General features: G+C 41.1%; 1 protein-coding gene across 11 annotated transcripts in view; it reads left to right on the forward strand.

Moving 5' to 3' along the window:
• KYNU (kynureninase) overlaps positions 1–27,789 on the forward strand; it is a 100,157-nt gene that overhangs the window by 44,724 nt on the left and 27,644 nt on the right. For 9 of the 11 annotated variants that reach the window (XR_006284892.1, XM_043525319.1, XM_043525318.1 and 6 more), the window contains exons 9-10: positions 9,034–9,132; positions 9,508–9,581. Coding sequence is in view for 10 of the 11 variants with exons in the window: in XM_043525319.1 (XP_043381254.1) it covers positions 9,034–9,132; positions 9,508–9,581 (173 nt within the window). In the remaining variant the exon portion in view is untranslated. Of the gene's footprint in view, positions 1–9,033; positions 9,133–9,507; positions 9,582–19,592; positions 19,845–27,789 lie in introns of those variants that run through there. The other 2 variants (XM_043525323.1, XM_043525322.1) reach the window with 2 other exon arrangements.

The following is a 27,789-nucleotide window of genomic DNA, read 5'->3' on the forward strand; positions in this document are numbered from 1 at the left end:
TATTTGAGCATAAGCTTTCCTGGGCTAAAACCCACTTCATCGGATGCATGCAGTGGAAAATACAGTGGGGAGATTTATATACACAGAGAACATGAAACAATGGGTGTTACCATACACACTGTAATGACAGTGATCAGGTAAGGTGAGCTATTACCAGCAGGAGAGCGGGGGGGGGGGGACCTTTTGTAGTGATAATGAAGGTGGGCCATTTCCAGCAGTTGACAAGAACGTCTGAGGAACATGTACATAAACATGGGGAAATAGTTTTACTTTGTGTAATGACCCATCCACTCCCAGCCTTTATTCAAGCCTAAGTTAATTGTATCCAGTTTGCAAATTAATTCCAATTCAGCAGTCTCTTGTTGAAGTCTGTTTCTGAAGTTTTTTTATTGAAGAATTGCCAATTTTAGGTCGGTAATCGAGTGACCAAAGAGATTGAAGTGTTTTCTGACTGGCTTTTGAATGTTATAATTCTTGATGTCTGACTTGTGTCCATTTATTCTTTTACATAGAGACTGTCCAGTTTGACCAATGTACATGGCAGAGGGGCATTGCTGGCACATGATGGCATATATCACACTGGTAGATGTGCAGGTGAACGAGCCTCTGATAGTGATGAAGTGAGCTATAGCTCACGAAAGCTTAAGCTCAAATAAATTTGTTAGTCTCTAAAGTGCCACAAGTACTCCTTTTCTTTTTGAGCCTCTGATAGTGTGGCTGATGTGATTAGGCCCTATGATGGTGTCCCCTGAATAGATATGTGGACACAGTTGGCAACGGGCTTTGTTGCAAGGATAGGTTCCTGGGTTGGTGGTTCTGTTGTGTGGTGTGTGGTTGCTGGTGAGTATTTGCTTCAGGCTGGGGGGGCTGTCTGTAAGCACGGACTGGCCTGTCTCCCAAGATCTGTCAGAGTGATGGGTTGTCCTTCAGGATAGGTTGTAGATCCTTGATGATGTGTTGGAGAGGTTTTAGTTGCGAGCTGAAGGTGATGGCTAGTGGTGTTCTGTTATTTTCTTTGTTGGGCCTGTCCTGTAGTAGGTAACTTCTGGGTACTCTTCTGGCTCTGTCAATCTGTTTCTTCACTTCAGCAGGTGGGTATTGTAGTTGTAAGAATGCTTGATAGAGATCTTGTAGGTGTTTGTCTCTGTCTGAGGGGTTGGAGCAAATGCGGTTGTATCGTAGAGCTTGGCTGTAGACAATGGATCGTCTGGTGTGGTCTGGATGAAAGCTGGATTCATGTAGGTAGGAATAGTGGTCAGCAGGTTTCTGGTACAGGGTGGTGTTTATGTGACCATCGCTTATTAGCACCGTAGTGTCCAGGAAGTGGATCTCTTGTGTGGACTGGTCCAGGCTGATGGTGGGATGGAAATTGTTGAAATCCTGGTGGAATTCCTCAAGGGCTTCTTTTCCATGGGTCCAGACGATGAAGATGTCATCAGTGTAGCGCAAGTAGAGTAGGGGCATTAGGGGACGAGAGCTGAGGAAGCGTTGTTCTAATTCAGCCATAAAATTGTTGGCATACTGTGGGGCCGTGCGAGTACCCATAGCAGTGCCGCTGATTTGAAGGTATACATTGTCCCCAAATGTGAAATAGTTATGGGTGAGGACAAAGTCACAAAGTTCAGCCACCAGGTTTGCCGTGACATTATTGGGGATACTGTTCCTGATGGCTTGTAGTCCATCTTTGTGTGAAATGTTGGTGTAGCGGGCTTCTACATCCATTGTGACTAGGATGGTGTTTTCAGGAAGATCACCGATGGATTGTAGTTTCCTTGGGAAGTCAGTGGTGTCTCAAAGATAGCTGGGAGTGCTGGTAGCGTAGGGCCTGAGGAGGGAGTCTACATACTCAGACAATCCTGCTGTCAGGGTGCCAATGCCTGAGATGATGGGGTGTCCAGGATTTCCAGGTTTATAGATCTTGGATAGCAGATAGAATATCCCTGGTCAGGGTTCCAGGGGTGTGTCTGTGCAGATTTGTTCTTTTGCTTTTTCAGGGAGTTTCTTGAGCAGATGGTGTAGTTTCTTTTGTTAACCCTCAGTGGGATCAGAGGGTAATGGCTTGTAGAAAGTGGTGTTGGAGAGCTGCCTAGCAGCCTCTTGTTCATATTCCAACCTATTCATGATGACGACAGCACCTCCTTTGTCAGCCTTTTTGATTATGATGTCAGAGTTGTTTCTGAGGCTGTCGATGGCATTGTGTTCTGCACGGCTGAGGTTATGGGGCAAGTGATGCTGCTTTTCCACAATTTCAGCCCGTGCACATCAGCGGAAGCACTCTATGTAGAAGTCCAGTCTGTTGTTTCAACCTTCAGGAGGAGTCCACCTAGAATCCTTCTTTTTGTAGTCTTGGTAGGAAGGTCTCTGTGGGTTAGTATGTTGTTCAGAGGAGTGTTGGAAATATTCCTTGAGTCAGAGCCGTCGAAAATAGATTGACAGATCCAGAAGAGTACCCAGAAGTTACCTACTACAGGACAGGCCCAACAACAAAACTTTGTGACTAGCTCACCTTACCTGATCACTCTCATTTCAGTGTGTATGATAACACCCATTGTTTCATGTTCTCTGTGTATATAAATCTCCCCACTGTATTTTCCACTGAATGCATCCGATGAAGTGAGCTGTAGTCTGTCAAAGCTTATGCTCAAATAAATTTGTTAGTCTCTAAGATGCCACAAGTCCTTCTTTTCTTTTTGCGACTACAGACTAACACGGCTGCTACTCTGAAACTTTTCTTTTTAAGAAATTTTAGACATTCAAAGACCCTTATAGGTACTACCTTCTGCAATATCTAAATACTATACATTTATACAAAGTTAACAGGTTTCAGAGTAGCCGCCGTGTTAGTCTGAAGACATTTACTTCAGCAATTTCCAGACTGTGGAGAGTTTGTTATACTTATAAGAAGCACACGGGATCTTTATAGGGAAGAAGGCAGCTCTCTCTCTCTCTCTCTCTCTCTGTCACTCTCTCTCTCTCACACACACACACACACACACACACACACAGAGTCCTGCCAGTTGATGTTTATAGTTCCCAGTCCAGAGTCTGGATCAATCTAGTGGCCAGCCAGATTGGATGCAGAGGGAAGCAGGGCTCTGTCGGTTGCGATCCGATGCTCCTGGAGTGTGGCAAGACGAACCCAAAGTCCCATGGCTAAGCACCCTGTTCTTACCGTCCTTTTTCTCTGTTGAAGTCTATAGATTTTGCTGTGTCAGTTTCTGACTGGTTACTCCTTGATTGGTGTTAACATTCCAAAACACCTGTGAGAGGGTCATCCTGTCCTGGTTTCGATTTAATCAATTATCTTTAGGGGTTCCAGCCGTCACATCAGGGTTGTCAATTTGCCCTTCCTCAATCATGGATACGCGTTGATGGTTCTTTGGCATCAACAAATCTCGATAAGTGTCTTCGCTCCTCCTTTCTTGACCATCTGGTTAACAATGGCCTTCACACTGTATCTTTTCCCGATGCATGCATTCCTCATTCACACAAACAGTCTTTTACAGAAGCCAAACAGTCTTTTACAGAGACTCTGAGAATACAAACAGTAGTATTTTATATCAGCAAAAAGGCATTGCAAATTAAACCTTGCTAAGTTTTACGATCAATAACCAAGACAATTTACATTGAGACCCAGGCCTTCAATGTTCCTCTAATCGACTTAACATAGACACAATACAGAATCCTGTCTCTTACTAACTAAACCTTAAAACAAAGAACTAAAGAGGGCACAATTTGTAATGCATATGGAAAAACAGAATCTCATAAGTCCCAGAGGGTCATTCCTTTCTACTATTCAAATGGGGTGGCTAGCAGGACGAAATCAAATTATACATTAATTCTTATAGTGCAATCTAAAATCCTTCCCCTACAAGTTCATAGGTGACATGGGTGTTGACAGATCTGGTTTGCAGCTGCTTCCACAAGTTTCCAGGCTTCTCCTTACAGGGGAGATCTGAGAAGCCTTTAAACAGAGGGGAAACAGAGGGGATTGAGACTAGCTGCATATATTAGGGGCCCCTGTTATATGAGAGAAGGGGTAGTGGAACATGAGCCATTCCCCTAGACCAGAGCCACAAAGGAGAGAGAAATGTCCAGAAGAAAAGGGAACCAAGACTTTGTCTACTCAGGAAAGTTGCACCATTTTACCTAAGGGTGTGATTTAAACCAATTTAGTTTAACTAGTGCAAATCCCTGTGTGAACACTCTTATTTGGATTTAAATCAGCCCTATTTTGGTTTAGCTGTATTCAGTTAGAAAGTAGTATAAGTTAAACTGAAACAAGCTGCTTTTAAACTTAGACAAGGCCTAAGTGGCAGGGGAGAAGAGAAGATGGCAGAGAAGCATGCCGAGTTGATCAGCAGGGGCAGGAAGAACTGTACCCATAGGAGAGAGAGATTAATTGAAGACTAAATTAGGTATTTTAATTCTTTTTTAAAAAAGAAAGACAACCCAGTTTTCATATACAAGATGGTTAAAATACATGAAGAGTTTGTCAGTATTGCCTTATCATATAAGCTCTTGATGTAATGGACAGGACTGTTACGAAATCTCTATTGATAAAAGGGTGAGTTGCTCAGTTGTCAGTGGAAACCGATGAGGCTGATGAGCTCTCTGCTGAAATGTTGTCCACACTGTAAAAAAAAAAAAAAAAAAGGTTCAGGCACCTATGGCTTACTTCAGACTGAATGACGGTGTCCCTTTCTATTGTCTTTCATCTCAGGCATGCTAGCTGGAGAACTCATGTTTTCTGTGCAACAATAGGAATAACTCAGGCTATATCCAAACCCAGACACTTCTTAATCTTTGGGTTATGAATAGATTTAGGGATAAATTCTTTATGCTCCTAATCACCCAAATAAAAGTCCTAGTGCCCCTTGTGGCTGATGGAAAACTAGCACGGAACACCTGAACCCTTTAATTACCAAGTTCATCAATTCCTTCTTCAGATTAGGCAATCTACCAGCAACCATTAATGAAATATCTATATTTACACTACTGCCTGCAACACCATTGAGCACAAAATGCTGCTATCTCAGTTACACAGCCTGGTACGAGTAGTCCAGGAAAGCACTGAGCTGACTTAACTCATTCATCTTGGACAGATCCCAGATAGTTATGATGAGCAAGTGTTCCTCTTTCACAGGAGCTTTTACATGTACTCTTCTGCATGGAACTATCTCCCCTCCTCTCAGCTGTTCAGTTTAGATATGAACTAACTTGGAAAGATTGTTCAACCAATATGTGAGTGACGCTTACCTTTCTCTCCTCAGTGGACAGGACTCAAGCCATCACACAGATGTCATAATGCTTCATGGAAATAAGCAGATGGATGAAAATTGGTTTAAGATGTACCCAGATAAGACAGAAGTGATAACTAGAAAAACTATGTTGAGCTGATCTCATTCACATCCCCTGAAGGCATCAGTCCTCCATGTCAGCACTTAGTGGTCTGATATTTAAGCAGGGAAGACTTGCAGTATCACATCACACTACTGCTCTGTACTCTCCATGACTACCCATTCAACTCCTTACCCTAGCCTTTCTGGTTTCTGGTGGACTAAGGCTCAGTTACCTTAAAGACCACATCTTTCTGCCTCTTTGGGTGGGGGATGAAACTGTTAGTGGCTAGAATGAAACTCTTAAGTGCCAGTGGAAAAACTTTATCAAAAGGAAGCTGTAATCTTTGGGATGCCAAAAAAGGTTGGAATGAGCCGTAATCATCTCATGTTCAAATCAAAACGCAAGACCCACTACACTGATGATTAATAAACCTGCACATCTCATTAACAGAAAGTAAAGTTGGGAGAACAGAAGAGAAAAGAAAGAAGGAAATGTAAAATAAAAATTGAAAGTGTGATGAGAGGAAGGAAACAAATATAATTTGTAGAACAACCCACTAAATATTATAGTCAAACAATATAGCAGAGGGAAATATTCTTCACATGAAGTCTTCAAAATCTTTTAAAAATGGAGTTTAAATGGTACACCACAATGATTGCCCTAAAACTGCTTAAATAGAGATTTAAGAGGCAAGTTCAGAAAGGTCTGAAAAAGTGTTTTAAGAAGATTGAGGTCAATTATTTATGAATTAAATTACTGATTTCCTTTTGAATTTTTTGAAATCAATTTCCTAAGTTCTCTGCTTAAACTAAGATTCCTCCCAGAGTGAAAACTCTGAACACAGACAGCTTCATTAAGCCATTAAATATTAAATGAACTAAATTAAGCTTGAAAAATCACCTCAAGCTATTTTTCCATCTTCAGTCTCTCAGATAAATGAAAATTACTACATATTGTGCCAAGCTCTCCTCAGCAGGGTGTAGGCAGTGGAGGGTATAGCATTACGTTCTTTTTTTTTCATCTTTGCTTTTAGGGGCTAACCTTCTAGTCTCCTGAACCACTTAAGAAACAGCCAACTTCTAGGAAACTTTAACTTCTAAGTTCACTTTTGTATAATACATTATGTAATAAAAATACTGTGCCTTCAGCCCTCTGTGTACGACATGTAGACTATTTTTAATCTCTCAAGTCCCAGTAGGAAATGCTTTAAAATCCTTTATCTTCATTTCTCTTCCTGACTTCCTTTCTAAAATGTCCCAGCTGTGCTTGCGTGAAGCTGTCAATTCCTTCTCTCCAAATGTCATTGACCATGCTGAGCTGCTACCTGCCAGTTACCAGCAACTACCCAGGCACTTTCCAACAACGCCTTTCAGAAGTTGAAATAAAGATGAGGATTCAGTGGGGACCACATATCCCTCTCCTCTACCAAAAGCAGATGGAGCGCTCCCCATGGTGTCTGTAAGCAACATTCCCACACAGCTCCCCTCCCTGCTCGTTTGGTGCAATGAGAGCTCTTTCAGTTTGCTTTAATTGCCATTTAAAATCTCTCTCTATATAGAGTCTTACTGTTTACATAGCTGTGCCACACATCAGGTAGGGAAGCATGATTATCCCCAGTTCAGAGATGACAACTTGAGGTAAAGGGAAATGAGACTTGCCCAAGGTCATAAAGGAAGTCCGTTGGCACTGAATTCAGATCTTCAGGGTCCCACTCTGGTGCCTTAAACACAAGGCCATCCATTCTTGTAAGGAGTCTTGTGCTACCTCACTGAACTTCTTATTCTTTACTGTATGAAGTACCTGAAGAAGAGCACTGTGTAATTCAAAAGCTTGTCTCTTTCATTAAAAGAAATTGGTTCAATAAAAGATATTACCTCAACCACCTTGTCTCTTTAATATCCTGGGACCAACACAAGTACAACAACAACAATATGACAGACATTTTAAACAACAGGCTTTCTTTGTTCTCTTCTTTTTGCTTTCAAAGTGGCTTTTGTAGAAAGCTGGCATATTCTTTGGGAATGGGTGAACCAGTTTAATAGAAGTAAGAACTGGTCCTCACACAACTTAAATAAGTAACTTATTTAAATTTTTACTGATATGTTTTTGGCCACTTATTAGTTTCTGTTGAGACTAGAAATATCAAAATACCTTAAAGGCTATTCCCAGAATAATCTGGATTTTGACTGGAACCAATGAGAATCTAGTGAAAGATCTTCAGATGAGCTGCAATTCAGGGCATGTCTACACTCCGTAAATTTAAAATGACTCAACAAAAAGTGCAAAGTTCATGTGCAATAAACCCCTCTGTGGACGCCTTCATTTAGAAGTTAAGTGACTTTAACTTGCTGTAGTTTATTTAGGATTAAGCTACTGCAAACTAAGGCCAGAATGAGAGCATCCACAGAGGTGTTTAATGCACATTAATGTCACTTCTTTAGTTGATTCATCTTAAATATCCTGAATGTTCCTGTGTAGACAAGTTCTTGCTGTGTGAGGGCTAGAATACTTATCAAACCAAACCTGAACTCTGTTTCTATTTCAGTTCACCCATTATTAATATTTATATTGTGCAAGTGATTAGGTGCTGACAGTTCATCCCATCATTTTGAGAGAATTTTACAGCCCCACAACTCCATTAGCAGCTTCATTAGAATTAGGTTGTCACACTTTCATACATGCTGTTTCATTCGGTTAGCTAGATAGTTTTTAGAGGGGATTAAGTATACTAAAGTATTCTTTTAATAATTTAGCTGAGATGCCTTTTGTACAACAAACAGCAAAAGAGATTTTTTTTTTAAAAAAAAAAACTTTGTTTTATTACAGGGCTTAGATGTATTAAAGTCCATGCTCTCACTTTCATTCCTACCATGCCACTTGTAAAAAGGCCATTTGTGTCTTTAGAGAGAAATGTAAAATAGTATTAACTTGTAGTCCATGCACAAAATACGCTATTATTTTTCTTCACTTTAATGGTGTAGCATTATAGTACAAGTTTTAGATCACTCTTTTAATTTAAAAATGCTGCCATCTAGTGGTTATTGTGTGTATAAAATGTTTTGTTTCATGCTCCTTAGTTATTCCAAATTTTCAGTTCCCTAGATATGGCCATCCTATAACCTTTACAGGGAGTAGAGCGTGGAGTGGGGGTGTTAGTATAGTGTAGGGACAAGTACAATAAATTTAAAAATGCATGGTACAGTATGTGATGCTACCTCACCTGTTGCAAAATTCTAAGGGACAGATTTCCATAAGTGCTAAGGTCCCAAAATTGCAAAGGCAATGAGAGCTTCAAATATTTAGCAGCTCTGAAAATCAGACCCTTACCGTGTAACTGATATAAATAAATTATTTATCCTTGTCCTCGCAGCGTGTCAAAACATGTATTTTAATTAACTATCATCTTTTATTTATTATTAATATTTTTTCACATACCATCACAGCGTTACAATAGATCAAAATTGGGGGCCTAATAGAAGCCCATAAAATTATTCATTTGAGGATGGATATAGATTTGTGTGTGCATGTGTACACACACACACACACACACACTGTACACAACTTGTTTCTATCACCAAATCAAACAGACTTTGGTGCTGGGATATGGGGAGCAATTTACTTTTTTTGCAGAGTCACTTTTATGGTATTTATCCTTTTAGGGAGTCTATTAAAGTCTTCTCTTTCCTCTAGGGTTGCTATGTAGGCTTTGACCTGGCTCATGCTGTTGGTAATGTAGAACTGCATTTACATGACTGGGGGGTAGATTTTGCCTGCTGGTGTTCCTACAAGGTGAGAGCTGCTATAGTATTTAAGAATGTTTTTAATAATTATGTTTCAGAGAAGGGTGGGCAAAGAGGATCAGATTAAATAGGAATCGTACCGGCTCCTTGGACCAAAACTCAAACAGAAGCTTTGTCTAAGGTATAAATGCAGCTACCTTGGGTATGGTGGTTTTTAAGACAAATCTGAAGAAATAAAATATTTTACAGTATCTATTTTCAACAAGCTCATCACTTTAAGACAATAGATGAGGCCAAAGAGCTTCAACTAAAAGCCTTATTGAAATTGTATAACCGTCCTGTCTTTATTGAGGGAGGATGAGGGAATGCTGCATGTGAGAAATGATGAGAGCAAAATGTATTCATGTTAATATATTCTTTACAGTATTTAAATTCTGGAGCTGGGGGCCTGGCTGGTGCCTACATTCATGAGAAACATTCCCAGACTATAAAACCAGTGTAAGTATTTCTATATATTGAAGAAAGCCCACAGGGGTGTTGTAAAGTTTAAATGTGAAAACAGTTCTCTCTTTCTCTGTCAAAATACACTGTTGCCTTTGTGACATTGCTGATTGATTCTGTTTTTCTGACTGAGCATAAGGTTTTAGAGGTTCAGGTTCCAGGTCCAGCCAGGGCTGGAGTTCTGGTTCAACAATATTAGAATTTCATAAGATTCTTCTTTTGAGATATTGGCCCCAAATACTGGAAGTCTTCTGAGCTCAATATCTTGAGGGTAGGAAATCACAAGTATAATTTATTCTTGTGAGAATTCCCACAATTTTGGACTGATGTCTTAAGATTCATTTGAAACAGAGAGCACTTAGGGAGGGTTCAGAATTAGGGATACATATCAACAATCCTCATTCCCAAATTTGAGGAAATTCAGTTGTACAGTTCCTGTTGGACCATATCTTATATAAGTAAGTAATGGTGCTTATGGTTGAAGAAGCTAGATCAGTATGCAACATCTAATATTTTTGCCTTCCCTCCTCCCCGCCAAAAGAAAATGGATGAATGTGACCACATCTGAAAAATTTAACTAAAAGCTGATTTTTTCCCCTCAGAGTGGATAGGAATAGAGCTCTGTACATCCTTTCAGTTTTGTTTCACAAAGGTTCATGATATCTTTTTTCCATTTCAGTCCATTTGATTTTCATCTCGTGACTTTTGCTTTCAGTTTGTGGTTAGAATGAATCAGTTTTATGCAGTCAAACCAACCAAGTGGCATCCAAATTTCAAACCTCAGGGAGTTTTTAAACGAACACAGGCTGAGTTTAAATGCCTAGTCAAGCCAATATGTACTTTCAGAAGTAATTCACTGACATGAATGGGATGAGAGAGACAAGGTGGCTGAGGTAATAATATCTGTTATTGGACCAACTTCTGTTGGTGAAAGAGACAAGCTTTCAAACTTACACAGAGTTCTTCTTCAGCTCTGTGTAAGCTCAGAAACTTGTCTCTTTCACCAACAGAAGTTAGTCCAATAACCAATATTACCTAACCCACCATCTCTCTCTAATATCCTGGGACCAGCATGGGTATAATAACACTGCAAACTTGAATGGGATTACTCACGTGAAGAAAGGTTATCTGTGTCCGCAAGTAGTTTACCAGGGTTATGAGCTAAGGCCACAGTGCTACAATGAGCTCCACATGTGCAGCCCCTGATGTCTGTATGGAGTCCCGTTGAAATTAGTGAGGTGTGGGGTTCCATCTGCTCAGAGTTCATTGCAGGATCAGAGGCCTAATTTGTTTAAAAACAAAAACATCCAACCCATAACATGAAACCGATAAAAAATTGTGTGGATTGTTGTTTTCTTGCATCTCTAATATGGAATTGCTTAAATCTTCTGTTTGGCCCTAAATTATAAATAGTAGTATATGAGGGTATTGAAATTAAAAGTGTATATGCAGGGAGAGATATTTCAGATTACATTACAGAAAGTAAGTGCTCATGCATGCCCTAAAATGGATTGTGATTTCCAGTTTTTGTTAACGGAAGGGGTTTTTTTAATTGGCAATTTCACTTTTCAGCTATACTCTAAATACTGGCTAATACAAGTTCAGGCAACAGTTAATTAACCTCATTTTATTCTAAACTAGTGACTGAGAATTTTAGTAAATTATAATAGTTTTAAACTCCATTAACACATACATATGCACCCCCTAAATAGGTCATCTTCTTGGACTCTGCTTTCAGGTTTACATGCAATCTAATAAGAGGAAACAGTTATAACATTAAAAATAAGTAACCCTAATCATGTCTAAAAGACTGTTTAATGTAAAGAAAATACAACAAATTTTCTTTTAAAATGTAAACACTGAGTACCTTTCTTGGACCTGAAGAAAGAGCTTTGTCTAAGCTCAAAAGCTTGTCCTTTCCACCAACAGAAGTTGGTCCAATAAAAGATATCTCACCCTTTTAAGTTCCCTTTTAAAGTTAGACTTTAAAAATAAAAATCTGAGTCTGTGGTTGGTGAACCAAATCAAAGACTGTTTTAGCTCTGATTAATAGTTCTCTAACTGTGGCATGCTTTCATTATAATATCTACTTTTAAAGCTAGGAAGCATTACATGAAGATCTGTTTTCTCAAAGACTTCTTAATTCATGTAAAGCTATATTCTCTGAACAGAGGTTGGCTGCATACAAAGAAATACTTGTTAAAAAATGTTATATAGATGCTGTCATATTTAAAAAATAGTCGGATTGTGATTTTTTTTAATACATCAACAAATGTAAACAGTACTTTTCTGATGTAACACCTGGAGAAATTGCTGGTACTTATTTTTATTTTAGCTGGGACAAGGAAAACTAAATCTAGTTTCAAAGAGAAATAATATTATTATAACCAGTTGCATTACATTATGTGCAGCTCCTAGACTGTCTAGACTCTTAATAGATAACACAATATTGCTGATTGGTTCTTGGAATCATCTCAATTGCTCACAACAGAGAACCCATTGTAGGGCGTGCAGCCATTTATAAGCTGATCATCACAAGTTTTTATTTGCTTGAGGCAAACACCAGCAAGACTGGATGCTCTTCTGAACTATTCCACCCAGCAGTTCTCTCCCCCATTTTCGGTGTCCCATCTTTCTTTCTCCCTCATTACTATTTTCCTTGAGCTACATGCTCTTTGTCCTCTCTGTACATGTCCCCTCTCCTTCACTCAAAAGATTAACTCATCTGCTCCAAAAGATGCACCTTCCGTTCCCTACTCCTTAACCTCCCAGTAGGCTTTCAGGTCTGAAAAACAAACTACCTAGCCCATCTCTGCACTTTTCCATCACTCTAGGCCTGGTCACCTTTTTATGGTCCTTGGGGTTTTCCCAACAGAACACACAGAATAGCCATCTCTTATTGCTGCTGTGCTCAAGAGTACTCATAGGCTCTCCCCAGTCAAATGCACACCATGCAGTCTGGCACTAATGTGGCCACGCCTGCTGGATCCTACAAGGATCTTCCAGCCTATTTGGGGTGGGTGGGAGAAGAAAGGGGTCAGGGTCTCACAGGGGGAAGATGTTGGGGACAGGAGAGAGGAAAGGGACTTTGTAGTGAGCTGTCTGGAGACACAGAGTGGGAAGAGTGATTTACATTTGGGGGTGTGTGTGAAAAAGAGACACATAGGGGATTGGATCCCTTTCCTCAGCTTTTGAAACCTTAGTAAATGCACCAGCTTGCATTTGTGGAATGGGCTAAGATTAGAGTTTGTTACTGAACCAATTTCCCCATACATGGTCATTAAGTCCTGTACTATGCTGAGATAAATGAACATTTTAAAGTATAAATATAGCTACATGTTACATACTTTCCCAACCTGTGACCCGCTGTATACATTGCAGATGGCGCTGAAGCCAAACTGTGGGTCTAAGCACCACAGAACTTTGAAGTTCAGATCAAGATCTGCATCTGAAATTTGAGGCGAGGCCCTATCTTTATCTCTATAACAGGCTCGAATCAGAATTCAGGATCAGATCCCTGAGTCCAGACAGCTGCAAATGTTAGAGATGTAGAACTTTGGGTGCAAACTTTGCAACATGAGCCCATCTCTCAGTCAAGTTACTTTAAAGCAGGACGACACAAAGTCAGAAAAGCAGGACAGTGAAAAATTGTAAGAGTAATTTTTTGTTGGGACCTTAGTAGCCATAGTTCTTTTGTATATAATGAAACATAGAGATCAAATTGTTTGTTGTTAATATGCCCCAGTTGCATTCCTTTTTCCCCCTCCCACATCACCCAGCCATTTCAGATTTCCAAATAAAGCAGTGATACAAAAGAGAATTTGTCTATGTCAAAGTGCTCAATTTGATAGCTGATTCAAATGCAGAACAATTTGCTGTGTGATGTACAATCAAATAGAGTAGAATTTAACTGTTAGTGAAGTTGCAGATTTTATGCTGTATCTAAAAAGTCTTTAATCGTCATTTGAATCAAGGATGACACCCAGTGGCCAGAAAAGATCATTCAAACACAGAAGCCCCAAATATCTTTTCATTTTTGTCTTTCAGCCACCCTGAAGTAGGTAATTAAATTCCAATCCAGTTGATCTCTGTGTCATTTAAATGATTTGATAGATTGTTTTTAACCCATGGCCAATATTATGTAAACCACTTTAACCAACCATATTGATTTCTTTAACTTATCTCATCCTTCATATTCAAGCTATTGACTAGGCAATTATATTTATCAAAATGTTTTATTGCCTTGTAATGTAAAATGTACATTCTGGCCATCTTTCAAAGATGAAGCTCCGAGGTGTATGCCAAAGGACCTCTTGCCTGTAATTAGCAAGTATAAATTAGAGCCCAAGGTAAAACCAGGGCACAGGGTGAGAAATGGTTTTGTCGTCCCGCAAAACTTTTTGAAATTTCAACATTTTTTCCTCTTCCACATCAGGTGAAAAACAAGAGAGAGCGAGAGAGACCAGCCCTAACAGCTAATAGCCTGATGGTCAGGCCACTAATCTGGGAGATGGGACACCCACATCCAAGTCCTTGGAAGTTTTTAAGGTCAGGCTTGACAAAGCCTTGGCTGGGATGATTTGATTGGGGATTGGTCCTGCTTTGAGCAGGGGGTTGGACTAGATGACCTCCTGAGGTCCCTTCCAACCCTGATATTCTATGATTCTATGATTCTAAGTCCTTCTCGGGCTACTGTAGACCAGGAACTTGACTGAAGATCTTCCACATCCCAGATGAGTGCCCTGATCATCAGGTTGCTGGCTATTCCGGGATGGGTTTCTTTCAATCTCTCCTTTTGGAGCTGTTCCACTTTCCATATATAAGTAAACAGTCATTAAGTTTCCCACATGAGTACCCTAACCCCTGGGCTCTAGAGTCAGTATCTCTTCCTCTCTGTATAAATAATTAAATATTTGCTGGGCCAAAGCAGAACAGCTCCAACAGGAGAGCACAAGACACAGACTGACTCTAGAGCCCAGTAGTCAGGGTAGTCCTACTCAGCATTATTAAGCATCTTTACCTAAAATGTCAGATGACATTTTTCTAGCTTATCTTTCCTTTCTTCCTTTAGTGGAAACTTTGGGCCAATTGACTTTTGATGTCAGTGGTCGCTAGTCTGTTGACTTTGACAAGAGTTGAGACCACTTCTGACACCAGGGCTGAATTTAGCCTTTCAATATCTGTTCCACCTTTTAGAATGCAAACTGATTCAGTCAGCTTGGACTAAGATGGTTTACCCACATAGGTATACATTGACATTTTATAATGTAAAGAGGTGTGATCTGTTGAGCAAGGATTGGCTGTCAGGACTGAAGCTGTATGATTTAACATTTGATTCCCTAAGTTTGGGGCTGCAACAAACCCAAATACTCTGTTTCTTTTTTTCTGGTGAAGAAAGAGGGAGGAAGGACGAAGGAGGAAATTTTGTTTTATTCCTGACTATACTACACAGTTGCTGTGTAGCCTCAGGCGGATCACTCAGGGAGAGATGTTCAAAGATACAAATGACAGGTGCCTAGCTCCTTTGTGAACTTCTCCCTCTTAACTTCTGTGCCTCAGTTTCCCAATTTATAAAAACTTACCAACAGGATTGTTATAAGGAAAAACTAATATTTGTAAAGTGTCTGGAATGGAAGGCACTATCGGAAAAAAAGTATTTATATTGTAGTATTTGTAGTTATAATTGAGCAGTTTCTTTAACCCTTTTTTTTTTAACCCTTCTTTTTTGCTGTGCAAAACAACCTGACTGAATCCTGGGTTAGAGGAAAAAGAAAAAAAAAGTTCCCAGCTGAATCCCCTATAATAAAAAGTACAGCACCATTTAATAAGATGAAAAGAAAATAAATGTATGTAAAGCAGCCAGGAGAATAATAGATAAGCCTTGGCAGAAGAGTAAATAAATATTCTACACCGTCTAATGTTTAAAATGAAAGGATTTATCAAGCCTTTACCTGCTGCTTGTCTGCGCTAAAGTTGAGTTTAAAAATAAACAGTTTGTTTGATGTCGTGGAGGAATGCTATATACACAGGAAACAGCTGATACCCCAAAAGCATCTCATTTTTATTATAGAAACAAAATATCAAAGGAAAAACAAGAAGGCCATAGCTATTTCATACACGCCAGGCTCCCACTTCGAAAAGCTTAGGATCTTCAAACAAGATCTTGGTTGTTGGTTTCTTGATTGTTAGAAAGGCGAGAATTCAACCTTTTCTGGAGGATTGCCTTTCTTTTTGACTGTATGGTCCCTAACAAAAACTCAAGGGCCTGGGTTCATCCTCTTACAAAAACCTTATCCCAGTATGCCTTCCTGGTTTTAAGATGATTAAAGACCAGCAAATACCATCTAAGCTGCCTGATGGTTTAGAGGTCCTGAGCACCCACAACTCCATTGACAGCATGCATATGCTCAGCATCTCTGAAAATCAAGCCTATAAGCTGTCTGCTTTGCATCTGATTGTTCCATCTCCATCCCTTCCAGCTGGTAACTGTTCCTGGCTCCTATGACATTTTTTACTTCAGTTTATTGAGTTTCTGATTACTGTTATTTTATTCCTTTGAGGAAATAAATGAGGAAATGCTACATAACCATATTTTGGGATTTGAGCCCTCAGTGCTGTGACAAAAATGGCTGAAGCTGCTGTAAAGATAATGCATCTGCCCATCTTTGGGAATAGAGTTATTCTAAGGAAGAAAAAATGGTTCTCAAATAGGGCAGTAATGTTGCTTAGTCTATGCTGGAAAAAACTATGGCTGCTTTTGTGAAGGTGTTTATACGGACAATAGACACATGGCTTGATTTTCATTGACCTTCATTCCTCTTGAGGCCAACTGGAGCTGCAGATCTCAGCCCTTCTGAAAATCAAGCCAAAATAAACAGCAACCTGGCCAAAGGAAGGATGTGAAGGAGCACTGTAGGAGACTTCTGAGAAGCTGTGCTCAATGGAGCAAGGTCAAAAGTTAGTGGTAACTGATAAAAAAAATGTACTGGGTGCAGTTTGTAGAAAGATTTGTTGTTAGTACCAGTGAAATCAAATAGTTGGGTAATGTAGCTGTAAGCTGTTCGTGAAATGCAACAAGTGTCTCCTGAGTGCATAAACTATCCTAGACTATGACAGAAGTAAACTGTTTCCCTGCCAAGTCAATGAGAGCAATTTAGCTCCTTAAGCTAATTTAAAAACCAAAACCTAAAATCTCCCATGGGAAGAGACAGTTTAGGAATAAAGGCACTGGCTAATTAGGTTTAATTGCATTGTCTTGGGACAAATGATTTATTAGGCCAATCTAGACCCATGATGGGGCTGCAGGGGTATGTTCTTGGATTCGCCATCTGAATGGCAAATATCCAAGAGCATTATTTAGCTTTGGAAGGAGTTTTAGGTTATGAAAGAGAGGCTGGTTAATATGCTTTCCATCTATTCCCATTCTCATCTTTTCAGCTTTGGGCCTCCCATTATGTCTGTCTTCATCAGAATTACTGGTCTAGTTGATGCAGGGAAGGTGTAGACATGACATATCTTGATTTTATTGAGGCTTTTGACACAATTACACATGACATTCTCATAAGCAAACTAGAGAAATGTGGTCTAGATGAAAGTACTATAAGGTGGGTTCAAAACTGGTTGAAAGACCATACTCAAGAGTAGTTATCAGTGTTTTGATGTTTCATTGATGAGACATATGTAGTGGCATCCCACACAGGTCTGTCCTGAGTCTGGTAGTATTCAATATTTTTATTAATGACTTAGATAATGTTGTAGAAAGTGTGCTTACAAAATTTGCAGATGACACCAAGGTTTGAGGGGTTGCAAGCACTTCAGAGGACAGGATTAAAATTCAAAAGGACCTTGACAAACTGCAGAACTGGTCTGAAATCAACAAGATGAAATTCAAAATAGACAAGTGCAAAGTACTACATTTATGAATGAAAAATCAAATGCATAACTACAAAATGGGGAGTAACTGGCTTGGCCGTAGTGCTTCTGAAAAGGGTCTAGGAGTTTTTGGTGGATCACAAATTGAATATGACTCACCAACTGGATGTAATTGCAAAAAAGCCTAAGTGTCTGGGGTGTATCAACAGGTGTGTCAATGTATAAGACCCAAGAGGTAATTGTCCTGCTCTACTTGGCAGTGGTGAGGCCTCAGCTGGAGTACGATGTCTGGTTTGGGACGTCCCCTTTCATAGGAAAGATGTGGACTAATTGGAAAGAGTACAGAGAAGAGCAAGTAAATTGAAAAAAGGTTTAGAAAAGCTGACCTATGAGGAAAGGTTAAAAAAAACTTGGCATGTATAGTCTTGAGAAAAGCAATCTGAGGGAGGTCCTGATCAGTCTTCAAATACATTAAGGAATGTTATAAAGGGGACAGTGATCAGTTGTTCTCCAGGTCCAGGGAATGTAGGACAAGCAATGGCTTTATCTACAGCAAGGGAGATTTAAGTTAGATATTAGGAAAAACTTTCTAACTGTGAGGATAGTTAAGCACTGGAATAGATTTCCAAGTGATATTGTGAAATTCCCATCATTGGAGGTTTTTAAGAACAGCATACACAAACACGTATCAGGGACAGTCTAGGTATACTTGGTCCTGCTTCTTCACAGAAGGTTAGATGAAATGACATCTCAAGATCCCATCCAGCTCTATATTTCTATGACTTATTTAGATTTTAATATCCTTGGGACAAGGAATGTATCTTTCTGTTTATAAAGTGCTGTGTATATTTGTAGTCCTATATAGCCATAAATATGTTGCAATAATGTTATCAGAGTTAGGTAAAATTGATTTTTTGTGTGTGCGTGGAATATGCCACTCACATTCTCTTTATTCTTTCCATGTCACCCTACAGTTCATTCCTAGACAATTGTTCACCATTTCATTGCATCCAATCACATTTCCCAAAATTATGGTTTTCCACAAATTTTTGGGGAACTGAAAGTTTTCAGTAGAACCTGTGGTAATGGGGTTCACTCACCACTCCGGCATCTCCTGCTGGCTGTCCTGGGGATTAGCTCAGTTCGCAGGGCGCCCTCCTCTGGTGGTGGCTCACCGCCATCACTCCTGCTCTAGGACCCACATCAAGGACCGTGGCATCCTCTTCAGCACACAGACCTCTGGCCATGCCACACACTGTGCTCCCCTCCTTCCAAGGGACCTGCAGTCCCCTGTTCAGCCACTTCCCTTAGTGGCTACTGCAGAGAATTGTCTGGCCACTTCCTCATGGCCCCAACATCCTCTTTGCCCTTGCTTCAGGGCCTCATCCTGCAAACCCCAGCACCCATCCAGGAGCTGTCTCTCGGTCCCCCGGTCCCTTCTAGCAGCACTGCTCTGTCCAGGGTGTTGGCAGTTCTCTCAGCCTTCCAGGGACACAGTCCTTCCACTCTGGGCAGAGAACTTTCGTTCTCTGCCCTCCCTTTTTGTATGGGCCTGCTTGGCTGCTCCCTTCAGTCCTTCTCTGATTGGCTGACTCCTGTGCAGTCTCCATAGGGCTCTATTAACTGCTTAGAGCCCAGTGTGGGGCAGGCGCACCATCACACCTGTGAAAACTTGAGAATCCTATTTCATGTAAATCTGTCAATGTATGTGTCAATTTTGAAAAGCATGGTCATGAGTTCTATTCCCACCTCTTCCACTAGCTAGCCTTGACATTTCTTTGCACCTTCATACAGAACTTTACAATTATTATCTAGTCCATAGATATTATTACCTACATTTTACAAAGGAAAAAATAGGAAAGATGACTTGCTGAGAATCACAAAGTAAATCAGTATCAGAATTAGAGCTCAGGACTTTTGCCTTCTGTCCCATGCTGAAATCAACTTATCCAGTGAGCCTCTTAGAGAAATCACCCAACTTCTCTGAGCCTTAGATTTCCTATCTATACAATAAGGATAAAATTTATTGCTTACCCATGTGTGGCTGGAGACATCTCATGTACCATATAATTTTTTGGATTTTATCAATGATGTTTTCAAAATGTTGCTCTCTGACAACTTTATTCCTTTCAAAAGGCCAAACCTTATGCTGTAAGTGAAAGAGCATCCTATTTAGAGCCATATCCTCTACAAGTTCTCTCATATCCAATGCTGATTCATCAAAATCAAGATGTTTCCTGGAGCCTGTTGGATTTTGAGTAAGTTGTGATAGGCCGCATGGTTACCTGCTTAGCTGCTCAGTAGACCACCTGCAGACTGACAGGAAGCCAAGAGTTTGGAGGCCCTGACTTCTGAGCTCCCAGACTCCAGCTTCAGCTTGTCAAACAATTTGACGGGGATCCAGGAGCCTGCAAGCCCTGGCTCCCAAGCCCATAGGATACTGGCTCCATTGGGCTTGCAGCGTCCCAATTCCCCATCAGGCACAATAACAGGTAGCTGGGACTCTGGGAGCCCTGGGTGTGCTGGCTCCCAGGCTTCTGGCTCCTTGACAGCCTCATCTCCTAGGACTTCCAAGGTCTGTTGCTTCCAGAGCAGGCCACCAGATGACCTGCCTCTGAGCTGGGGAACACAGGGCTCCCAGGATCGAGAGTTGCGTTCCTTTTTGAATTTCCATTTCACAGCACATTCTGAAATTTTGTGGGCGTTGTTCCAAATGGGAACTAAACCAAATTTAGAAATATCAAAATCTGACAGAAAAATGAATTACTTTTCTCTGTGCAGCTTGAATCCTGATGGAAACCAGCAAACAGAGCTGTAAACAGGGGAGTTTGAGTTGGAGTTCTGTTGGAGGAGAAGGTATTTGTAGGTATGTGTATTGGTATTTATAGAGGCTGGTAGGGGCAGTGTGCTGGGAGAGAAGCTGAACCCTGATTAGGGGGCGGGGCTTCTCTGACTAGGGGTCCTATAAAGGTAGCCAGCCAGTCAGGCAGGCAGCGGCACAGACAGCTACAGGGACACAATAGCTACAGCTGCATAGGAGCCAGCAAATAGAGCTGTAAACAGGGGAGTTTGAGTGGGAGTTTGTAAGGGGAGTTTGGGGGGAAGATCAAGAGAGCCAGGCAGAGGAACAGACAGGCTAGTGAAGGGAGTGTGTGGTGGTCTGGCAGTGTTTTGGTGCTCACTGGGGGTTTGTTTTGCTGTGGGTGGTGGTGTTTTGGTTTGGTTTGTGTTTTCCAGACTAACAGGACTTAGGTGAGAAGGCGATGACAGATACAGAGGCAGCAGTGGGAGTGACCCAAATAGTGGGAGACACAATTAAGATGACTGGATGTAGAAGCTGCGACATGTACATGATCCAGGAGGGGGTACCTGAAGAGAGTTTCGTCTGCATGAAGTGCTGCCTGATAGAGCTGATGGAAGAAAAGATCTGAGGATTGGAGATGCAGGTGGAAACTCTGGTCGAGTTTAGAAGGGGTTTGGAACGGATGATGGAGCAAAGACATGAGGAGGCTCAAGGGAAAAGCTCAGACTTGCAGGTGGAAGCAGGACCAAAGAACTCTGAGGGGATACTGCTGGGTGAGGAAAGTGGACAGTGGAAGCATGTGACTAAGAGACCCAGGCAGAGGAAAAGACGGGTTAATGAAGGAGAAACGGAACTCAGGAATAGGTTTGTGGAGTTGGAAAATGAAGAAGGGGCACAGCAGGTGGTCACTGAAGGTGAGAGGGCAAGGAAGAAGAGAAGAGCAGCTAGCCCTATAGGAAGAGGGCAAGAGTCAATGGCTATAACAACACCAAATATGAGCCCCCAGAGGATATGGGATGGGTTTCAGAGGATTGCAAGGGACAATAGGAATCGAGAGGACTTGCAGTCAGAGGGAACAGGGAATACACTGGAGAATCGCACGATCGCCAGGAAAAGCTAGGTCTATGTGACTGGGGACTCATTACTGAGAAGAACAGACAGGCCTGTAACAAGAGCTGATCCAAAGAACAGAAGGGTGTGCTGTCTGCTGGGTGCTAAGATACGGGATGTGGACCTGAGGCTGAAGAGGATCCTAACGGGAGTGGGAAAGTATCCACTGATTTTCCTTCATGTGGGAACAAATGATACAGCTAGATTCTTGCTGGAATGTATCAGGGGAGACTATGCCAGGCTGGGGAAGACGCTCAAGGAAATCAAGGCTCAAGTGATCTTCAGTGGGATTCTGCCTATTCCTAGAGAAGGGCAACAAAGATGTGACAAGATTATGATGCTCAACAGATGGCTCAGGTAGTGGTGCTATAAGGAGGGCTTTGGGATGTATGGCCACTGGGAAGCATTCATGGACAGAAGACTGTTCTCTCGGGATGGACTTCACCTGAGGAAGGAGGGAAATAGACTTCTAGGATGGAGGATGGCAAAACTGATCAAGAAAGCTTTAAACTAGGAATCTGGGGGAAATGGTTGGGAGATGTCCAGGTAATCTCTAAGCCGGATTTTAACATTGAGAGGGAAGAAAACGAAGTAAGAAAGGATATCGCTGTGGGTAGGAGAATGGACATAAGGAGGAAGGGTAGTGTACATACCAGTCTAATAGGTGATACTGGAAGTAAAATGTCTGTGCCCAATTGGGTAAAGAATGTGAGCGAGGCCAAACAGCAAAAATTAAGATGTTTGTGCAAGGAGCCTAAGTAACAAAATGGAGGAACTAGAGCTACTGGTGAAGGAAGTGAAACCAGATATTATAGGGATAACAGAAACATGGTGGAATAGTAGTCATGACTGGTCTACAGGTATTGAAGGATATGTGCTGTTTAGGAAAGACCGAAATAAAGGCAAAGGTGGTGGAGTGGCATTGTATATCAATGATGAGGTAGACTGTAAGGAAATAAGAAGTGATGGAATGGATAAGACAGAGTCTGTCTGGGCAAAAATCACATTGGGAAAGAAAGCTATTAGAGCCTCCCCTGGAATAGTGCTTGGGGTGTGCTATAAACTGCCAGGATCCAATATGGGTAGAGACCTCTTTAATGTTTTTAATGAGGTAAATACTAATTGGAATTGTGTGATCATGGGAGACTTTAACTTCCCAGATATAGACTGGAGGACAAATGCTAGTAATATTAATAGGGCTCAGATTTTCCTGGATGCAATAGCTGATGGATACCTTCGCCAAGCTGGATATAGCTGATGGATAACTTCGCTGAATGAACAAGAGGGGATGACATTTTAGATTTGGTTTTGGTGAGTAGTGAGGACCTCATAGAAGAAATGGTTGTAGGGGACAACCTTGGTTTGAGCGATCATGAGCTAATTCAATTCAAACTAAATGGAAGGATAAACAAAAATAGATCTGTGACTAGGGTTTTTGATTTCAAAAGAGCTAACTTTAAAAAATTAAGGAAATTTAGTTAGGGAAGTGGATTGGACTGAAGAACTTGTGGACCTAAAGATAGAGGAGGCCTGGAATTACTTCAAGTCAAAGTTGCAGAAACTATCAGAAGCCTGCATCCCAAGAAAGGGGAAAAATTCATAGGCAGGTGTTGTAGACCAAGCTGGATGAGCAACCATCTCAGAGAGGTGATTAAGAAAAAGCAGAAAGCCTACAATGAGTGTAAAATGGGAAGGATTAGCAAGGAAAGCTACCTTATTGAGGTCAGAACATGTAGGGATAAAATGAGAAAGGCCAGAAGCCCTGTAGAGCTGGACCTTGCAAAGTGAATTAAAACCAATAATAAAAGGTTCTATAGCCATATAAATAAGAAGAAAACAAAGAAAGAAGAAGTGGGACCGCTAAACACTGAGGATGGAGTGGAGGTTAAGGATAATCTAGGCATGGCCCAATAGCTAAACAAATACTTTGCCTCAGTCTTTAATGAGGAGCTTAGGGATAATTGTAGGACGGCGAATGGGAAGGAGGATATGGAGGTAGATATTACCACATCCGAGGTAGAAGCCAAACTCAAACAGCTTAATGGGACTAAATCGGGGGGCCCAGATAATCTTCATCCAAGAATATTAAAGGAGCTGGCACATGAAATGGCAAGCCCATTAGCAAAAAATTTTAATGAATCTGTAAACTCAGGGTTTGTACCGTATGACTGGAGAATTGCTAACATAGTTCCTATTTCTAAGAAAGGGAAAAAACATGATCTGGGCAACTACAGGCCTGTTAGTTTGACCTCTGCAGTATGCAAGGTCTTGGAAAAAAATGTGAAGGAGAAAGTAGTTAAGGACATTGAGGTCAATTGTAATTGGGACAAAATACAACATTGTTTTACAAAAGGTAGATCGTGCCAAATCAACCTGATCTCCTTCTTTGAGAAGGTAACAGATTTTTTTAGACAAAGGAAACACAGTGGATCTAATTTACCTCGATTTCAGTAAGGTATTTGATATGGTTCCACATGGAGAATTATTAGCTAAACTGGAAAAGTTGGGTTTCAATATGAAAATTGAAAGCTGGATAAGGAACTGGTTAAAGCGGAGACTACAATGGGTCATACTGAAAGGTGAACTGTCAGGCTGGAAGAAGGTTACTAGTGGAGTTCCTCAGGGATCAGTTTGGGGACTAATCTTATTTAATCTTTTTATTACTGACCTTGGCACAAAAAGTGGGAATGTGCTAATAAAGTTTGCAGATGACACAAAGCTGGGAGGTATTGCCAAAACAGAGAAGGACCGGGATATCATACAGGAAGATCTGGATGACCTTGTAAACTGGAGTAACAGTAATAGGATGAAATTTAATAGTGAAAAGTGCAAGGTCATGCATTTTGGGATTAATAACAAGAATTTTTGTTATAAACTGGGGATGCATCACTTGGAAGTAACAGAGGAGGAGAAGGACCTTGGAGTATTGGTTGATCACAGAATAAATAGGAGCTGCCAATGTGATATGGCTGTGAAAAAACCTAATGAGGTCTTGGGATGCATCAGGCGAGATATTTCCAGTAGAGATAAGGAGGTGTTCATATTGTTATACAAGGCACTGGTGAGACCTCATCTGGAATATTGTGTGCAGTTCTGGTCTCCCACTTTTAAGAGAGATGAATTCAAACTGGAACAGGTACAGAGAAGGAATACTAGGATGATCTGAGGAATGGAAAACCTGTCTTATGAAAGGAGACTCAAAGAGCTTGGCTTGTTTAGTCTAACCAAAAGAAGGCTGAGGGGAGATATGATTGCTCTCCACAAATATATCAGAGGGATAAATATCACGGAGGGAGAAGAATTATTTAAGCTTAGCACCAATGTGGACACAAGAACAAATGGATATAAAGTGGTCATCAGGAAGTTTAGACTTGAAATTAGATGAAAGTTTTTAATCATAAGAGGAGTGAAGTTCTGGAACAGCCTTCCAAGGGAAGCAGTGGGGGCAAAAGACATATCTGGCTTCAAGACTAAGCTTGATAAGTTTATGGAAGGGATGATATGATGGGATAGCCTAATTTTGGCAATTAATTGATCTTCAATGATTAGCAGTTGATATGCCCAATGGCCTGTGATGGGATGTTAGATGGGGTGGGATCTGAGTTACTACAGAGAATTCTTTCCTGCATGTCTGGCCGGTGAGTCTTACCCACATGCTCAGGGTTTAGCTGATAGCCATATTTGGGGTCGGGAAGGAATTTTCCTCTAGGGCAGATTGGAAGAGGCCCTGAGGGTTTTTCGCCTTCCTCTGCAGTGTGGGGCACGGGTCATTGCTGGAGGATTCTCTGCACCTTGAAGTATTTAAACCACGATTTGAGGACTTCAATAGCTCACACATAGGTTAGGGGTTTGTTACAGGAGTAGGTGGGTGAGATTCTGTGCCCTGCGTTGTGCAGGAGGTCAGACTAGACGATCATAATGGTCCCTTCTGACCTTAAAGTCTATGATTCTCTGAATTGCCAGATGATAAACACACCCTTTATTTCAGTTCACCTGACCTATGGAAGAGGGGAGGGATGCAGGTGCTGTTATGTTATCTTTCTGTTTCTCCCCCCAACCCTAGGGGTGATTTGGCTCCTTGTCTATATTACAGTAGCCTTGGGACTGTTCGATTTACACCAGCAGGAAGAGTTCCAGATGAGTTCTTCCAGTGGCTGAGGATTTTCTGGACCCCAGGACCTCTTTTTCTTTGTGTGAAGGGCTGATGTAAAGAGATGAAGGAAGAAAGCCAGTTGCCATGTACAAACAGAAGCTTTAATCAGTCCTGCAAACTCCAGGAACTATGTTGTATATTCTTGAGTGCCATTTACTGTCTGGTGCCTTATCTATTTATGTATAATCACACAACTCTCATTAGCACCCCTAACATTTTAGAATGTGCTATGGAATGGAAATTCAAAAAGGACAGGAAGGCAGTAGCACAAAGTCTGTTAAAGGAAGCTATATATCCTCTGTGCTGCTGGAATAGAACAAAGGGAATTTATCATAGGGTACAACTCATCCTTCAGTATTAATTCATAGTCATCACTTTTTATATAGCACAAACAATTTATATTGGGTGGTCAAGGCCATACCCATCACAAACACCCAAAGCAAAATTTACCAGCATAAACCATCCACTTATGTTCAGTTTCTCCTGAACTCTGAGTCCAGTCTTCAAAGTTGCTTTCGTTAGGACCTTTAAGATTTTTTGCTGCTTCATATAATTAAAAATAGAGGTGATGACTTCTTAAGTGTTTTTACTGTGCCCAGTGCAATGGAGTCTTAATGCTGACTGGGGCTTTTGGTGCCACTACCACATTACAAATAATATTCAGTATATATTGTGTTAATCTACCTTGAAAATAAAAAAGCAATTCCTCCACATCACACACAAATGAGACATTATTCAAATCCTGAAGGACAAAGAGGATGTAACAGAACTTCTAAAACTAGAGTGTGATGGGATATACAAACTCCACTCTGGACAACAAGGGGTTAAGGAATTGCTCTAAGATCAGCCAGCCCTGCCCCACCACACCGGTAGGAAATGCTCCAACTGGAGGAAGAGTTAAGAGGCAGGGGAGCAGGGAAAAGAGCCAACCTGCAGCTCCAGCAGAGGAGAGCTGAAGGAAAGGCAGAATCTCTCCCCATGACAACTGCCCAAAAGTCCCTCCCTGAGGGAAGGGAGAGCCTGCTACAGAGACAGCCTGAGAGGGAAGCATTGTCCTCTCCCTCTTATGTGGATTCTGAGTTTTGTTAATTCCCCTTTATTTTGTTTGGACTGCCCCAGCAGGAGAAAGCCCTAGGACTAAGCTTGCCCAGGAGGGTGGGCCATACCACAGAAGGAGGCAGTTGCCACCCAATTGAGGAAAAGAGCTACCATGCTATATGCAGCCACCAGAAGGTGTTTTGTGGTGAGCGGAAATACTTCATGCCTTCTACACCCAAATGGTGACCTGGGGACAATCACAGCCTTAAGCATCCCTGGGCTGTCAGATCACTGACAGCCCTCCACGTCCTTGGGTCAGATCCCGGTGGAGTGGGAGGGCCTGGCGCCCTTACCAACAATCCCCTACATGTCATAGGCCTGAGCCCTGACCACTAAGTGACACTCCCCTACCGACCAACTCCTGAGCAAAGACCATCACACAGAGGAATACAGTACTGTGTGTACGTGCACACATGCACTCATTCTCATACACCTACTGCAAATGCTAGGCCCTAACCGGAGGAACCCACATTTAGATCAAGTTTATCTTGTTCTAAGTACTTGTGTTAGGTCACTTGAATCAAAATTGGGCACTGGGTGCTGGGACTTGTAGTCTCCATGGACTACTCATCCCTAATAAAAATGAGAGCAATTATGGGCCACATTTAAAAACAACAACAAACACCTCTGTATCTTAAGTCACATTTTGCTTGTTGTTACAAAGCAACAACAACAACAAAATGAAAGTTCTCTAATATGAGGAGGGATTTTAAAATGACAGTGATTTCCATATTGCACATGATCAGTTTCCAAGTAAAAAGATGACTTCTTAGTTTCTGTCCTGTGTTTCTGACTTTTCATGCATCATCACCAGTAATAAAAATTCTGCAACACAAATTTAGGGTCTGTGAAACCAATCCAACCCCACTACCTTTTAAACACCTCTTTTGCAATATATCACTAGCTCCAACCAGTGACCTAGCCCCCCCGCCCTTAATGTGGACTGATTTCTGTTGCAGACAAATCCAATCTGGTCATAATTCATAAATTCTGTCTAATAAGGGTTGCAATCTCATTGAGGGCTTGCATTAATATTACGATGTCTGTATTCAAAAACAATCAAGAGCTACAGGAAGCATAACTCCCTGGATCTTTAAATTTTTATTTTATAGTTCAGTCAGATATATGCATTTATTTAGAATTTCATCTAGATACTGTTCCCTCAAAGA

This window comes from Chelonia mydas, chromosome 11 (genome assembly GCF_015237465.2).
Source record: "Chelonia mydas isolate rCheMyd1 chromosome 11, rCheMyd1.pri.v2, whole genome shotgun sequence".
Classification (NCBI taxonomy): Eukaryota; Metazoa; Chordata; order Testudines; family Cheloniidae; genus Chelonia; species Chelonia mydas.